The sequence below is a fragment of the Buteo buteo genome, chromosome 2 (genome assembly GCF_964188355.1).
Source record: "Buteo buteo chromosome 2, bButBut1.hap1.1, whole genome shotgun sequence".
NCBI classification, from domain to species: Eukaryota; Metazoa; Chordata; class Aves; order Accipitriformes; family Accipitridae; genus Buteo; species Buteo buteo.
In genome coordinates this window covers 6,833,307-6,851,147 of record NC_134172.1, presented here as the reverse complement: position 1 = coordinate 6,851,147, position 17,841 = coordinate 6,833,307, and the positions used below count along the sequence as shown (strand labels likewise).

The 17,841-nt window shown below is 39.6% G+C and overlaps 1 protein-coding gene across 6 annotated transcripts in view; it reads right to left on the bottom strand.

Annotated features, from left to right (window-relative positions):
- LOC142038847 (sodium channel protein type 5 subunit alpha-like) overlaps nucleotides 1-17,841 on the bottom strand; it is a 217,149-nt gene that overhangs the window by 144,657 nt on the left and 54,651 nt on the right. For 5 of the 6 annotated variants that reach the window (XM_075044726.1, XM_075044717.1, XM_075044735.1 and 2 more), the window contains 2 exons: nucleotides 15,237-15,328; nucleotides 6,868-7,098 (listed from right to left, as the gene is read on the bottom strand). In XM_075044726.1, the coding sequence (XP_074900827.1) occupies nucleotides 6,868-7,098; nucleotides 15,237-15,328 (323 nt within the window). The remainder of the gene's footprint in view (nucleotides 1-6,867; nucleotides 7,099-15,236; nucleotides 15,329-17,841) is intronic. The other variant, XM_075044743.1, reaches the window with a different exon arrangement.

Genomic DNA, 17,841 nt, shown 5'->3' with positions numbered 1-17,841 from the left:
ATACAATCATACATAATAAAACACCTATTCCAGTCTCAACCTGATTTATTGCTTTCCTCTTTCCTCCCACCTCCATAATTACTCATCAAACACTCACTGTCTTCTATTACCACCTCAGACAACACCTCAAACACTTCAGCTCTCCCCAAACTTGCTACATTTATTATCTGACTTGGACATCATTATTTTCTATACAGTTCTCATACAGTTTCAGAATATCAGTTCATGCAGTTCCATTTCAGCGGTTCTGAAAGCAAAAATGAAACAATTCATCAGGCGGCGCTAACAAGGCACAGAGCTTAGAGAAGATACAGGTGTATGCACACACGGGTCTATATACACACAAGTATATTCCTGTATATTCTCAGACATACGCCTCAACATCCATGCCCGTTTATTTCGACAGTGCATTACACCTAGGACATCAAAGAGGAGGATGTGGAAAGTCTCTAGAATTATTTCACATTGGTCTGGGACTGCTCCTAGTTTATCAGCTCCGAGCAGCCAGACTGGTTCATTCACACCGTGAGCAAGACCAGTTGCTTCCCACAAGCCTGTCATCCCTTCTCAAGTACCCAAGAAGACCATGATTTGGATGGGAATCACATCAATGTTCAGCAAGTTGCTCTGCAACCAAAGGTCATCTATGCAGAGCGATCATGTTCCTCAACCTTAGGCATCTAACACGGCTGGCTTAGTTGGATCATCTCCCTAGGCTGCCTAGTATAATTAAGGGATAGAAAATGAAGCAGACTCCTCCAGAGGCCATCTCAGAAAGTTCCTTCTCCAAATCACTCCTATCACTTTGTTGGATGCAATTGGGACCCGCAAAGACTAGGTACCTAAAATAAGGACCTAAACTTGATGTATTTTATACATCTTTCTAAATATAGAACCTGAAGCAACCATAAGTCTTGCAGGTATATCTGGACATGACAAGCCAGAGATTACATTTCTCTTTATCTGGATTTTTTCTTTCTAATTAAAGCTTTTTCCTGCCCCCTCCCCCCCCCCCCCCGACCTTTGGTAACTACACAGTTTGACTTCAGAAGAAGAGAAAAATCACTGCCACGAAATGAATGCCAGAAACTAGTCTGGAAAAAAAAATAAAAAACAACCCTGAAAAGTCGTCTTTTAAGCTATAAAAATAGCAGTTGATACCTCCCGAGTAAAAGGTTAATAAAGCTTAAACATTCTTTTATTTTATTTTTTAAATTTTTTTATTTCAATAGCTTGGACAAGATTATCTAAGGAAATTACAGGGTTTTATTTTACCTTACAAGATACTGATTTTGAGAGAAAATATATATAGAATACATTGAAACAAGACCTTTTCAGAGTGTCTTAAGTAGGGTATTTAGTTTAAAGAAAAAGAAAATACTGGCGTTTGAGACTATCATTTCAAAACTATTTTATAATAATTTTACTAAATTTTAAGGTTTTTTTCTGACGTGTTTTTTCTTACGCATTCAGCACTTACATTGAGCCCTGCTCTACAAAGGAACACGCTATTTAGACTTAGATTTCTACTTACTGACTAGTCAATAATCCATTTTAGTAATGGAATACATAAATGACATTAAAGATTCTACAATCATCAGCCATATGAATCAACTACACCCAGTCCATTGTTACATCTTTTCTCTCTCTCAGCCAGTGACATATCTGACATCCACTCTAACTCACACATTCATAAAGCTTCACTTCATCAAATACATCTTTAATTTAAACACCACAGCCTAAGACAGGCTTTCAAGCATGCTATTTGCAGCTGCTTTCCTAGAAATCTTTACAAGTATTGGAATTAAGCTTGCAGATCTTCAATCAGCTGGTATTTCTAAACTATTAGCTCTCCTAAAGATAACTGACAGCTCAATGACTTTGCTATTGATATATTGACCACATAATTTTCATAATGCTGTGGATGTAAACCATCACTATTTTCTACTTTTTTTGTCTTGATTTCATTCTTATATATGAGCACTGCTGCATCTACAACTTCAGATTCCCAGGTTTGTTATTATTAATGTCTAAAAATAATCACCCTTGGGCTTATTGATTGCAGTCCCTTACCGAGTCTAGAATCGCAGGTAGGAAAATAGTTACTTACCAGTAGTCATTGTTTTCCCAGATGAATGAACTGTGCCTCCATTTTAACTTTACCATTGGCACTTGACATCAAGAATTTTTTAGCCGTATTCTACCTAATACTCAACGGTCACCCATTCCACACTCCATTCATACAGGCAAAGGACTGTCCTATGGAGGAGTCTGGGAGACCTGATGAGCGACTTCTGCCTTACTCTTCCTTATTCTCCTTCCTAGGTTTGCAGTGGTAAGCATTACTCATTGGAGGCCAAACCAAACTGGAATAACTTTTCTGATAAGTTGCCTTCTTAGAGGCTGGTTTGTAAATTGTGATGACCTAGAGTCATTTAAATGGGTGGAAAGAATAGAAGAATCCTCCTGTTCATCATGAGATAGATGTGCCCACCAAAAGGCAGATTTTAGACCTGCGTCTCCGCTGTGAGTTGAGGCGAGACTAAGCAGGTATCTCACCTTACCACAACTGCTGCGCCCAGTAACAAAGCTGAGAAAAGAGAGGCACCTCCAGCAGCTTAGATGAAGTTTCTTTCACAGAATTAAGCTTTTAATGACAATGCCAAGAAAGTCCCCTTCTTGACAGTCTGATCAGGAATATTCAATGTTGCTTTTGTATGCTAGGACTTAATGATTAGTGAAGCTAGATGGCAAAGATCACTCAGTGTGTATTTTCCCACTGAATCCCCGTGCTTAATGGCTCTGTCCCTTGATTCCCAAGTGACCTGGCATTTCGTACAGCTGCACGACGCAGTGAAATGATGGAAAGAACAAGCTAAGTGTTGGGTGGATAGGTAGGAAATCCTTGCTCCTTATGGGATTTAGTTTGTAGGATTGTCTCATGGCAGATGCACAAGAGGAGGAGAGAACCCAACAATTCTCAACACCACCAGCAACCTTGCAATGTAGAACTGACAAGTTAATGCAAGAAAGTTTAAGTAACAGCCAAAGGCCTGAAAGGGGAAGTGGTGAGGGATGCCTGCTTATGGATCTATCATGCACAAAAATGGACCAATTTTTTTTTTTTTTTTTGGAAAAAAAGATTTTTCTTCTGCCACCACAGTTCCTGCCACCACCACTACCACTGCTGATATGCTGCCTTTACTGGTGGTGGAGGCAGGAACAGGGGTAGCAGGGGGGCCAGGCAGCACCTGCACCATCTGCCAAGATAGTCGTGGTGACCAGAGTGGTAGAGCAGGAAAGTACGAGTGGGTCTTCAGTGTGTAGGAAGGAGGAGTTCCTGAACCCTGGGGGCACTGTGGTTGTTTCCTCAAGGATCAACCAAAAATCAAACGTTACCACATAACGGTGGTTAAGCCAATGACGATGCAAAGTTTATAAACTGACTTTTTCCCCCCATCTATAAAATGAAAACAAGAGGATTGAGAAGACAGATGAGAAAATATGTCCTACCTGAGGGCTGAAAGGAGCTAAGGAAAGAGGATAGAATTTAGTCCAGATACCAAGTCAGTTTGGAATAAAAAAGCAGAGCTGAAGCTATCCGAGGCCTTCTACAAACCCAAAATGTCTCCTGTACTGTACGAAGTGCCTGTGGCACACAATTATCTCAAGCTAAAAAGGGCACTGAAAGACTGAAAACTGAGTTCTTATCTTTCTTTGCACATCATGACTAAGTCTCTCAGCTATTTCCTCTGCAGCACCAGGCAATTCTTCACTGTTTTACCCTTTTAAGGGGTTTCATTCGTTTTTTGTTTTTCCATTCATGCAAAAAGGTTCAAAGGCACAAGAGGAGGCTGATGCCATTTCAGAGGCTCCCCACTGTACTTTAAAACATTAAAAACTCTCTCAAAGAATCCAAAGCAAACTTTTGCTCTCCAAGAAGAGAACTGCATATCACCCCATTTTGATTCTCTATTTTGGTGTCCTGATGAATAGAATTAACAATTCATTTTTCCAACTTTGTTTTTGAGTGTTTTTCACTCCTTTATTTCTTTACATCCCCCACCCCCCCTTTTTTTTTTAAGTTTTCTTATAAATCTCTGACACTTCTGTTTTTTGGATTAGTATCCCTGCTCCAAACTAAGTGACTCAGCCTCATTGGTTTTGAAGTCTCCAAAGAGCTATTGTAATTGCCTGTGCTCCCTTCGAGTGAACTCTACTATCTCAACATGTTGGCCAATTTTCTTCTCTAGTTCTTCTTCAGAATAAACACTGACACTACTCTGTTTCTTAATATACTCCTCTTTTTATCTAATTTGGTCTGCCTACACTTTAATCTAACTGTATGTATTGCTTAATTCCCTGCAGTACTTGAAATTCAGACTGTTATTAAATTGTGGTCAGTACTACTCTGTTAAACAATCACTTCATTTCACCATAATACTTATGCAAAATGAAATATAAAGCACTATCCCATCTAGTTACAAAATGAGCCAGTCCTTCCATTTCTGAATTGCTTTAGCGCAACCGTCAACATTAAATGAAAATCCTACTTAATATTGTTCTCCCTAGCCTAATAGCTAAACCACCTTCTCCAGCATTTCGAGGAACACTTCATTATTCTTCGTCAGAAGTCAGTACGTTTTTCCTATAAATCTACTTTTGTTCTAGTTCTTCAGTGGCCTGCTGCACTGACTCAACATTTCAACTATTTAAATCATTTTCCTCCATCCACCATAACTGACGGCTGTTTGCCATAATGTACCGTGTCTTTATTTTCAGATATTTTGAAAACATGAAAACATTCATTGATATTATTATTACTTACTATTAATACCACATGGTCAAACTTTAATTTGCTTTAATCCATTATCTCACCAAGTTGATTACCTTTGTAATAGGTAAATCTCCTGTAGCAACACAAGTATATTTTCATGACCATATTAACCATTGCTGGATTTACTAAATGGATTTACGGGAGCGTCTCCCCTCCTCCCCATATCAGGGCCACACAAATAAACTTGCTCATGGTATGCTGGAGCAGCTGTACAATTCCTCCCATTTAAAGCAATGCTGCAGCTGGCCCTGACATTAACTATATTTTTATAGAGACTATCCAGTAGCACATTTACCCTACTTCCATTTCCAGAGAGCCACACTATTTTCACAGCTCTGCTTCATCCTTTCACCTTTATTGCAGGGCTTTATACTTCCAGCCATCACTATTTTATCCCTCAATGCCTCTATAAGAGGGGGAGAGCAGCACCTCACACATCTGTCACATCTGGGGGTGGAGGAGCCGCGAAGTGCCGTAACCCACCTCAGGTGCACAGATTTCTTTACTAGCTCCATGAGCACTCATCTCCAAGCTGGAAGCACAGAGACCGTGGGTGGGAAAACATGTCAGCACGCCCATCACCAGCCAGCATAGGCCCACAGTGGTTTTTTAGCTGTGGCACAGAGCTCTTTCCCCTTTCAGCTGACAAGAGGCTCTGATACAGGGACATTGAGAGGACACATAACCTGCTAGTCAGGGTCAGTCCCAAAGACGACCCTAATTCAGCCAGAGCTTTGTGACCTGCCCTTCCTTAACGCTGCATCGACCGCATCATACATTAAAGACACCGACGTTGAACTTTTTATTCCTTGAGTGAAACCCTTCTAACACCACTGCTTCCAGCTCCTCAGACCGCAGGGAGAGGAGCCGAGCAGAATGGCCAGAAGTCACCTGTGGGGAACGGTGGGACTGCGCTTGGCCCAATCCCTGGACCACACAGCCTGGCTGAAGAGGTATACGATGCTGAGGAGCCAGCAGGAGCTGGAGACAACCCTGTGCCAGGCATTTAACAGAGCCCTGGGTCAAGCCAGGCAATTTCCAGGAGTCAGGTGTGGGGTTTTTATAGTGCGGATGGCTGGAGATAGAAGCCTGTAGGGTCCACGTTCTTCTCCTCAAAATAAATAAAATACCAAAGGTCACCGGTCATAAGTTCCTACCAACGCACATCAGTCTGTCTGCTTCTCTCAAGAGAGTTATACTGGATTGTTTTAGATGTGAGTCCATGTCCACTGCAATTGGTGTGGGTCCTCCAGTGCCTCAGAGGGTTTCAGAGCAGCAACAGCTGGGCCACTTGTTTACATTCTGAAGTTTATTTACATGAAGTGCTTATTTTTTAAAAAATGTTAATAAATTAGCTCAGTGAACCTATTTCATTGTAATTCAAAGTATAGCAGACTGTAGAGTATTAAAAATTGCTTTGGCCTAGAAAACAAGCCTTTTGATAATAAACATCAGAGCACCAGATACTGCAAGATGGCCCAACCCAGATAATGAGTTAGGGCCCTAATAGCATAAGATTTCCTTAAAAAAAAAATGCTCTTGGGATTTTTCAGATTAATAAATACTGAATTGCTCTGCTTCACTTTTTGATTTTTTAAGACCCTTAATTCAAATTTTGAAGTTTTGCTAGAAAATGCAAGAGGTATATATTGTTCAAAGAAACAGTGGGCAAACCAGACCCACACACAGGCTTGAAATTTTTATGTGATTGCCTAATTCCAGGAAAGGGAGCTTTAAGAAAAATATCATGAGACACCCTAAAACTGTGAAAAGCATCAATGATACAACGAGGACCTTAGTCTGGATCATAGGAAAGCACCAGAAATACTTTCAGCATGAACTGTGAAGGCACCACAGAGATCAGAAAAAGCTATCTAGAACTTTCAAAACCAAATCAACAACATGAAGAGCCAGTAGTCAGGTAATGCTGCATTTGCTGATTCACAGATTATGGTCGATATAATAAAATTTTTAAAAAAACAACTAAACCAACCAAAAAACACCAGACAACAGGATGAAAAAGAGCTTACCTGGATCACTAAGAAATTCCTCCGAGGTGTTCCACATCCTACCATCCAGGTACAGCGTGCCATTGGTGGAGTTAAACTTGGTGTAGTCCCTGACACACTTGTGTCGCAGGTTGCCCATGAAGAGCTGGAGGCCTATGAGGGCAAAGACACTCAAGCAGAAAACGGTCAGGATCATCACATCAGCAAGTTTCTTAACAGACTGGATAAGTGCCCCTACAATGGTCTTCAGTCCTAGGGAGATAAAAGCCAAGAGTTTCTAGACTGAGAGGCTGAAACATGTCTGTGTAGCTAAAAGATAGCTACTTTTAATTATGAAAATCTCCATGGAAAGGAAAATCGGAGGGGTTTCCACTACATGTTTGTAACTGGACGGCAGAAACGAGAGACAAGTGATCACTATGAATGTTTCATTTGGCCTACTTTTGTCTGGACAAAAGTCTTGGTATTACTCTTACACAAACACTGATTTAAAAATTAAGGGAAAGAACTGAATGGAGGAACAGTGAGGTACAAAAATATTCATGGATAAAGAAAATACAGAATGTCTTTTACATTTTCATGGAGTGGTAGTAGAGGCTGTAAAGCCTAAATCCCATTGAATTTTGAGAATGTGAATTACTTTTAAATCACTCAGGTGATTCTGATAACTTTATCCCTCACATAAAGAGACGAAGAGGTATGAAAATATTATTTATTCCCTGATTATTTTACATATTTTGGTGCCAAATCCAGCTCACTGTCCTCATATGAATAATTCCTCTGCCTTCAGTTCATTTGCTTAAGACAACAAGAATTTGGGATTAAAAATAAGCCAGATAATATGGGCAATCGAATAAACTCAGTGGAAACTATTTGACTAAAACAACCTGAGGCTCCAACAATACCTGGGCGAAGTGTATAATTTTGTAATATGTTGCCAATATAGATAAATCATCTTATTACAAACACCGAAGGCTTGGGTCACACAAATTAGCTTCTCCTGTGTTATTTCATCCTGTAGCACTAGCTTCAGTTTATTATTCTATAAATACACAGATACAAATAATTATACTGTTTTCTCAAAAGATATTGCTTGCTTTTGAAATGTTCCTGGCGATCAGCACTATTTGAGCTGATTGAATATCACATGAATACGACAAACCCCACTCTTTTCAAAAAAAGACCCTTCTTCTAAACTTGTGTGCTGCAGTTGGACGTTAATATCACCTGCACAATGGTAGCAATTTTGTTGTTTCTTTCCTATTTATATTTAATTAGTACTTGATAAGTAGTAATCAGTGCTTCTGATAATCAATGTCACCAGTATGGCAGCAGTAAGAGAAATTGAGTTAAATGGAACAAAGAAAATGCAAAGAGGAAACAGGAGGAATTCTCCTGGGCAATACTCAGAAGCACATTGATTTGCTCACTGAATATGATCATATACATTAAATCTCAGTTCCCTGGAATTCCACCCCAAGAGTTTGGCAGCCACAAAGGTTGAGCTAGTGCTGTATAATTTAAAATAATATGAAAATGTACTCGAGGACTCACAGGAAGGCAAAATGTGTTTTTGGTCTTGCTTAAACTCTGCAGTTAAAGTAAGGGGAAATCATAGCTTCTCAAAGGAGGATGAGCTGCTAGAATGGCCAACAGGTCCAGCAGTCCCTGTATCCAGCAGCCTAAAATATTCCACTCCTGGATAAGGTATTGCCATTACATTAACATGTGAATGATATTAACGACTATAAAACGGCCATTTAACCAAAAAGGACTGACCCATCAGGTGTGGGTAGTCCCCTTTCTCCACTAAATTCTTTGTTGTCTCCTTAAAGCTAGTTTGTGGCATGGTAAAGAAGGAGAGGTTAGACAGCTCCCCGTTCCACTCGAAAATAGAGCAAAAATATTGTAGTACAAACATGAGGCAAACACTGGATTTGCATGCTATGTGCACTCCTCACCAGAAAGAGATTTTACAAATGAGGTCAATTCTATTCAGGTACCTAAAAAAAGGCCCGCTTTGAACTTTTAAGTCCATCTCTAGATTTGGCTACCTATTCTGATGCCTAAATAAAAAGCATAGCTCTTCCGATAATCTAGTCTTGAGTGAACTTTAGACCTGAAGTGAAAGTAGGTTTAGTTGTAGCCCACTTCTGAAGGTCTTTCTGGGGTCTCACCCTTACCCAGTGTTAAGACTACAAGACCTTTAAGACAGCCAGGTCTTAAACAGGTAGTGAGGTATGGAAAAGAAATATGATTTGCAAATGCACTTGAATATTTTTTTATTTTATCTAATATTGTGAAATGTTTTCAATGATTCTCATCACTGCCTGTCCTTTGAATGCACAGATGTTTCTTCACTGAGGCTGGTGAAACTTGGGAAGTCCAAATGCAAACTGAGTCTTAAGAAAGGGAAAAAAGCCAAACCACAAATTCTTTTACTGCAGTCCCCTCTGTGAAATCCCTGCAGCATATTTATTTGCTCATAATACAAATACAAGCTTGGAGCCTGTATTAGTATCATCTAAGTACACTAATTAATCTTACTCACATGGGCAAGTACAATGGGAGTCCTAACGTGAATAGGGATAATATTAGGAAACAAGACCTACAAAATCCTAATCACCCGTAAAGACTATCTGTTTTCAAAATCAGGCCCCAGTATTGTTGATTTCAAGGTCATTTCATGAAACATGTTTTTCTCAGTTTACTTACTGGGGTTTTAAATAGAATAGTAATCCTATACTATTAGTTTTACAAGTTCATTCCTTGCAGGTATCAAATAATTTCTTTATGAGAGGGTTTTCTGCTTTACTTTCTTTTCCTTTTTGTGTTTTAATAGCATACAGGCTTCTGAACAGTTTAAGAAAAGAATTTTTTAGTAATACAATTGCTCTAATTAAAGACCATTCAAAAATAACTTGTACTCTGCCTCCTGGACCTTTGTTAAAACTTTCCAGGAAAACCATTTGGAGAGTGGTATACTTACAGTCTAGCTGTTTTTTCACACCCTTTAAAAACAAAATTTGCCCAGAAAATGAAGTAGCATCCGTTAAGTTGCTCGGCACAACTCACTGCTAAGCAAAGTGTTTAAATCACCATTCATTTAAACTTCTTGTGCCTCATAAATGGAAGGGCTGAGGGGAAATAAGGACACCCAGAACCTCTTGCAGGTGCTCTGTATTTCTCTGAATCAATCCCATGTTTTGTAAATGCAATGCTTGATGTATTCAAATTTAGAGCACTGTTAAATCTTCTAGATAAATAATCCTCCTTTGAAATAGTGCCAATGAGAGCACTGCAATATAGCTTAATAGAAGATACTATTTATGGGGCATTAAAGGCATTTACTTAATTCTTGCAAGTCAAACATCAAACCAGGCAGCATGCACAGAAAAACTGAGGATCTGATCCAAAGCTGAGTAACATCTACACCCGTTAATGACAATGGGTCTATAGATTACTCCCTATGGAATAATCGATACAGGCTTTTCCTGAATCACTGAATTCTTTTCCACAACTCTGGGCCAAATCCTGCTTGCATGACATGAAAAACACCACGAGATCCAAAATCAGTGGAATGGGGGCTGTACAGGCAGCCTGGCATTTGCAGAAAGCAAGAAGGATTTGGCCCAAACATTCCTGTTAATGCAGGTAGAAATTACCACATTCAGAGGTTAATCAAATAATCAGTTTTCAAATGCAAATCAGAAACCATAGAAAATGCAAGCAACACCAAACAATGAGAAATGGCAAGATCCCACAAAACCATCCATTCCTTCTACAAGATGTGAGAAAGTATTAGCGTAATTCAGTATGACATCCATACCAGATGTTGGCAATCACCTACAGAACATTAGGCGCTATCATGCACAGTCTGGAAACAAGCGGGGAGAAAAAGCAAAAACGAAAAAAAAGAGAGTGTGACTTGCACCATGATTGTCCTCACCTAGCCTAATCCTTCTCCTGAGGATATGCACGTGTCCTGTAAATGTCTGCTTGAGCCATGTGCATATAGGGAGGGAAAAGTTCATTCTTGATGAACCTGTTTTGTCATTAGCCACTGAGACGTGGGGCAGCATAGAGTTTAAGAGCATGTTGGCAAACCGGAATGGTTGTCAGCATTCCTGTAGACCATCTTTGCGTGGAAATGTGACTGTCAGGCCAGACTCCAAGGAAAACACAAATATGTCATGTATTTTTTCACCTCTGGGATAGTTACTTCTTGAGTTGAGTGATTTAGCCACTGGAAGGATGACATTTATCTCTCTGCAGGAGGACTTCAGTGAGATTGAAGCAGGGAACGAGGGTCACTGTCCTCCACACAGTCTTAATTCTTGTGCTCCCAGCTCTTTTCTGGCTATCAGTAAAGCACTGGATAACATTCACAGCACTATTTATAGCCTTTAGACTCACACTAACTTAAACAGGAGCTGGATCAGGCCCCAAAGTGCCTTGGCCCAATTTTCTATGAGGTCACCTTTCGCCAGTATCCTGTCATTTCATGTGAGATGTCTGTGATGTACACGCCTGTTCCAGAAAGAGCAGTGGAGCTTCTCTAGATACAGGCACTTTACAAAATCTTGGTGACGACGATGGCCTGTATTTTGCAGGCTTTTGATGGGGAGGCATACAAGGGTGTATCTCAATTTTACCTCAATTAGTAGTCATCAAAAACATTGGTGATTTCCATGCAGATAAACTATGATTTGAGACCCTCTGTTGTCATGGGAAGGGTTCCTATTGAGCACCCTGGGACTTGGATACGCTGGTAATGGGAGACAAATGAGTGACTTCAGTGGATTGTTCTGCTGCTGACCATGGTTCCCATCTAGATTGAAAACGAACGAATCCAGTTGCCATGGCAATGTGCAAGATGGTAATTAATACAGAAAATCACTGAGAGTTGAAGGTTTTATGCTCTCATAGAGAAAATGTTACCTATTTCTAAGCACCTGAATATAAAGTGTTATTTGAAGAAATTAAAAACTTTTTTCTTTTAATGAGTATAGATAGACAGATATGCAGCTACTGTACAAAGCTTGCTTTCTCTTGGTATCACGGGCAACTGGAAAACAAAAAGAAATGGGTGTGCTTAGCACAAAAAAGGGAAAATTGAGGAGATCCATAAAGGTCCTCTGGCATGTTAAGGGCTGCCACAGAGGGTAAGGCACTGACCTGATGTGCTACACACTGGCTGTCGGGTAAAAAATAAAGAGCTGGTAATGCACCAAGAAAGAGCGAGGCTGGATGGGGGTCTGGATTCAGAGACAGGAGGTGATCCATGGTCCTGGGGAGCAGGAGATACTGGTGTGATGGCAACCAAAGTGAGCCCCAGAGCTCCAGTGAGGGGGAAGTACAGGGCTTGCTGGTAGATGCTAATATTTGTGTTGCTGAATGTGGATCTGAACCCATCTTCCCAGGAAGAAATCTTCTAATGGTGCAAGCAATGAGGTGCTGGAACAGACTTCTCGGGAAGATGGTGTGAGACCTCCACCTTTGAAGGATTGTTAGAACAAGTCAGGCAATAAATATCGTGCCAAGTCTGAGCTGTACTGAATGCAGCCTTAGGCCAGGGGAATGGACTCTGGGAGTTTAGGAGATCTTTTGGAGCCCTGCGAGTCCATGTCCCCTAAATGTCCCTGTGCCTGCTTGCGCACTTAGAGCCAGGCATTGAAGGTAGGTGAGATTTTTAAAAGCACTAATTGTTAGCTTTACTGACTCCCTCTGGAGTCAATAGTGAAACTCATTGATTTCAAGTGAAGCAGAATGCCTTTGAAAACCAGCCTCTAAGTGCTTTGCTGGACAGAAGCCTTACACCACGGAGGACTTGGCCCGTTACTTTCGGTAAGCAATTTCACTGAGCATGCTGAGGCCAAGTATGTTTGTGCAAATCTAACTACCTGATGGAAAAGTGTGATCAATTTTATTGAGGAAAAGCTTAGATATTTGCAAAGGAGAATACCTCTCAGTGTTCTTCACCTAAGATGTAAAAGAGGAGGCAAAAATGACGGCTGCCTTCTCCTCTCTCTAGCAGCTGAACCCCAAAATCTCGTGGAAGATATTAGTGTTCATCATCTTTTCATTTTTAAGCCTATTGGGGAAAAATATTTCATCTCAGCATAAGCCTGTGTTATCATCAAAAACTCAGACCGATCTCCAAATAAACGACAGCATCACGCCCAATATTTCTTTTAAAATATACTTGCCTAACTGAGAAATGAATACCTCCTCCGAAATTATCTGCTAACATTAAAAAGAAACCTTAGCTGTGCTTTACAGGCAGCTAGGTGTTCCCTGGCAATTTGTAACCCTCCACATGTGTAATTTAAACACACTCAGGGCACAGGTAATCTTGACAATAAAATCTAAGGCCAGATATTCTATTAGCATATCTTCATGCAGTTATGTCAGCAAATAATTTAGTTACTAGTACCTAAAAATGCAGTTATCAAAAACCTAATCAAATAGTCAGTCAGAAAGAAAAAAAGAGAATGTGAGTTATTATGTATTACACTAATAAATAAGACTCTTAATCTTTTTTTCTTTTTCTGTTAACCAACAAATGGAACAACTCAGTGTTTAATATCACTGAAGGGCTTTGATATATTTTTAAATAAAGTTATTCTGAATCTCAGTACTCCTTTTTTTCCACTAAAAAAACAGCCAAAATTTATCATTTGATGTAAAACAAGCTCCAGCTCTAACCCTGATATAGGACAGCAGAAAATTGTTATATATATAACTCAGCAAAATTGACAGGCTCTGCTCTGAAGAGGCTCAAGCTTGAGACAAGATGGAAAGTGAAAGGTGTCCCCTGGAGATGGCTGTCCCTCCAAGTTAGTCTTCAAATTGCTGGCAAAGGAAACTAGGAAATTCCAGTTTTCTTTCTGATTAGCCACTACTATCCCACATGATCTGTCAAACCGTGCTCAACTTTCTGCTTCCCAAGGAAAAAAAAATCCTTTCTCAGTGGAAATCCAATTAGAGAAAACTTAAAAAAACCCTCTCTGCTAATAGATCATTCTTTTTAAACTTAAAACCAAAACCTGATGGGAACTGATTTCAAGTAATACCAGACCTAATGAATTATCATCTTAAAGTATTCTTTAAAAGCTATATTTTGACATACACTTTCAACGAAAAGTACCTTGCTCTTTCCGTAATTCCACTGACTTTCATTACTTTAATGTTGGAAAGAGGGAGTAAGCCCTAGACCCAGATATATATGTTTTCTTAACACCCCAATTCCATCATTCCCATTTCTAGCTTATACTCCATGTGAGTGCTAGTGATAGTTGTAATACACATCCCTATAAGTTTACACCACAGAATTTGATCAGATTTCTATTACAGTGTAGATGTGCATAATATAATGGGTGGAAAAGCCTTTCTAACCTTAAAGAGCTGTGCGTGAGAATCTGAGCAGCTGTCTCAATGTTTTGAATATTTTTGACATGTAATTGCCAACATCTGTTCAGGATTATCACCGAAAGGATCTACCATGCATGGGTTTTGCTATCTTCTCTACCTTGTCATGCAGGTTGGCGATGTTAAACACTGAGGCTGAATGAGACCTGTCCATAGATAATGCTTGGCAAGAAAGTATTGTCATATGGTTAGTCCTCGGTGGACTCATCTCTGTATAAATTACTTAATAGTAAATATTATTTATTATTTTAAGAAATAGTAATAGATTAGATAAAAAGCTATGAAAAAAGAGCTTCTTTCATTACCAGATCTGTAGTAATTTTTTCTTGGGGGGGGGGGGCAGGGAGAGAATCATATCCTTGAAAATGTGAGAAGACGTGAGTTGATGAAATGCTGAACCTACCGAAATCAACGATGAAACGTTTTCTGATCTCTTCAGGGTCCGAAATTTAAACAGTGTTTCTATCACATGCAAATGGATAAACACCATGACAAATTAGGCTATCTATGCCTGCAGTCTTGAAACCTCAGCTCATAGCACAGATTTAGATTCCTCTATCGATGCGCTCTTAAACACGAATATGCATTTTGAGGTCATTAACCTTCCATTTTTAAAAATCAATATCTGAAGACTTTGAAACAGTTCCATTGCCATTTTCCTATGGTTCATGAATGAGTACTTTATGTATGTGATTCACGAGCCACCGCATACCGCCGTTCTTACAGGAGCACTCGTCTTAGTGAGGTCTGTAATTTTGGAGGCACTCTAATTCCTTCTGCCCACAAAAACAGTATTGGAAAAACATATGAAAAATGTATTCTATTGACAGGTCACATTCCCTACATTCCTCCATTTCCTGAACAATATCTATGGTTAAGTCATTTGTAATTACTGTGTTTACTACTGGAAATGGCATGTAGGCTTTAACTGCAGCCGGAGTGTTTAACCTGATTTTCACCTGAAATGACTGAGATTGTTTTCAGCGCCCGCAGTACTCTGAACGTTCGTAAGGCTGAGACATTGCCCAGGTCCACAAATTCAGTTATGTATCTGTAACAAGGGAAAGTCACACACAGACAATGACAAAACACCAGCAAAAAAAACAACAGTCAAAGGGACAAAGAGAGACAGAGAAAGAATCACTTGTAGCTGAGAGCCAAAACGTAAGGATCAGGGCTTCTTACCTGGGATTACTGAAATAGTTTTTAAAGCTCTCAAAACCCTGAAAGTCCGAAGAGGTGAAACACTGCCTACATTCACAAATTCTCCTACATACCTGTAGAATTAAGTCACAGTTATTTGGAATTATACAATAGAGTATGAGACTTGTCTGAATGAAGAATGCATTCATACACAACAGGAGCGAACGCAGCCGAATGAGAGGTGCATCCACTTTTCAGGCTGTTCTTTGATGCCATTTGTCCCAGGTTTTTCATAGTACACATTATTTCAAATGTTTCTTGAACTATTCAACTTATCTAATAGGCATCAATTTATAAAACTACTGGGTGAACTTTGTTATCGTGCTGTTCAGCAATAAATACTTTACAGATTTTACCATCATGTAGTTTAACAAAAAATTCTTCACATTATAGGAAACATTAAGAGTTACTTTGCTGCTCTTAAAAAAAATAAAAGCTTCAAATACCCAAGTAATTTTCACATAATAGCTTCTGTAAACTACATATAGGACAACATTGGAAAATATCAGCGCAAATGTTTCTACTGAGTTATTTATTCTAAGATGCTGTACTCTGTGGTAAAGCAGATGTTGGTTTCAAGGGATGCTTAACATTTTATTTTGTTTTGAACATCAAATCCATTCCCTTTGGCTGCAGGAAGATGGATTTTGAATGAATATAATTGCAATCCTACTAAAAACTATTTAGGATTAAAATACCAATCCCAGCTCTTCACTGACATGCCTATTTTGGTCATCATGGAGACCCATGCCACATCTGAGCTAAATGCTCCCAGAAAGGTCAGTTATGGAATGAGTTTGGCTTTATCAGTGTTGTACAAAATCACTTCCTCCAAGTCGGTATACAGTAAAAGCATAGTCACCACTGTTTCTTCTGAACAAAAGAGCTCTTGGACCCTTTAATTTCACTATTAAATTTCGATTAAATTTCATTAACATATTCTACTTCTTTGAGGTATTTGTTTTTACACGTTAAGGAAAAAACTCACCTGGTTATTTTACAAAGCCTGCTTAAGTGGGCTTTGTGCAAAGGCCTCTGGGGAGGACAAAGCATCCTCTCCATATCTACTAATCCAGATTATAGCCTGGAAAAGCAATATTGCTTCTCCTCTTCATAATCTCATAGGGGAGTCTGGGCAAAGATTTACCTGTTTCCTCCCCAGGTTTACCCAGTGCTTCTCTCCCAAACTCTTCTGCAGCATGCAAGTGTAGAAAAAAAAAATGATTTTGGGAGAAGCAATAGCATGGGCATATGCTTTTGCTGACCAGAGATTTGTAAAAACACATTACTAATAAGTGAACAAGCATATGAAACAAATCCTACTGCTGCTTGTTCACAGTCTTTAATTAAGATTTATTTTGGCCATTGCTTGGGTGAAATTGCAGCAGACTGGTTCATCCCTATTGGGGAGCGAGAAGCAACTGGAATCCCCATCTGGAATTTTCCTGCTAGCCAGGGAATTGCTTATTGTCTTTAAGCTTTTGGCAAGACACTTTCCAACCCTGAGTTAGAGCTGCCTCTCCCTTGCCTGTCCTGGAAAGTACTCGCTTGTCTGGGAAAGACTGATCGAAACAGGGGCAGTTTCAGAAGTTTCCCAGAACCCATCCATGGCCCCACAGAGGGTCCCAAGCCATGGCTGTGTCTGCTGGCACTGGGTGGGAGGAAAGCCCTGGAGACCTGGGGCACATCTTACTCTCTAGTGCGCTATTTAAAACTACTCTCTGTGACCCAACCTGTGCCGTTTCTGCCCAAAAGAGGAGGTAAGAAGTTATTATGCAATAACTCTAAAGCAAGGGGTGGTCTTTCCATTGTAACACCCATCAGTGAAAGAATCAGATTTTCTGTTAGCTCAAAACCCTCGGTTCGTCTAAATCTCATGGCCCTCTTATTTTGAACCCTCATGCCATCTTTGTTTCCAGATACAGAAATACCTCTAGCATCGCGCTGGCTATAAGCGAAGACAACACCAGGGTTACCTGTGTGATCAATCTTACTTTAAATTACTTGCAAATTGGATTTATATGAAGGATAAATCATATCAGAGTCCATTATCCAACACTCTGTACTATCTGCTGCTTGCATATTTGGGAAGGAGGTTTCATTGTACATATGAAGATCATATTGCAGTTCACTTTTAACTCTCTCACTGCTGCCTATAGGCTCAATAAAACACTTTTCTATTTCTTTTGTCTTCCAGAATTCCAATTCTTTTTTTTTTCTATTTGAAAAATGTTAGTATAATATGCCTTAAAGTAAGAAACAATAGGGACAGGTACCAGTTACGAAGAGCACAGCCACTGCTATAATTTGATGTTTAGAAGCTTGATTTTTCACAGTTGCTGGCCCCTCTCTTTTAAGGAT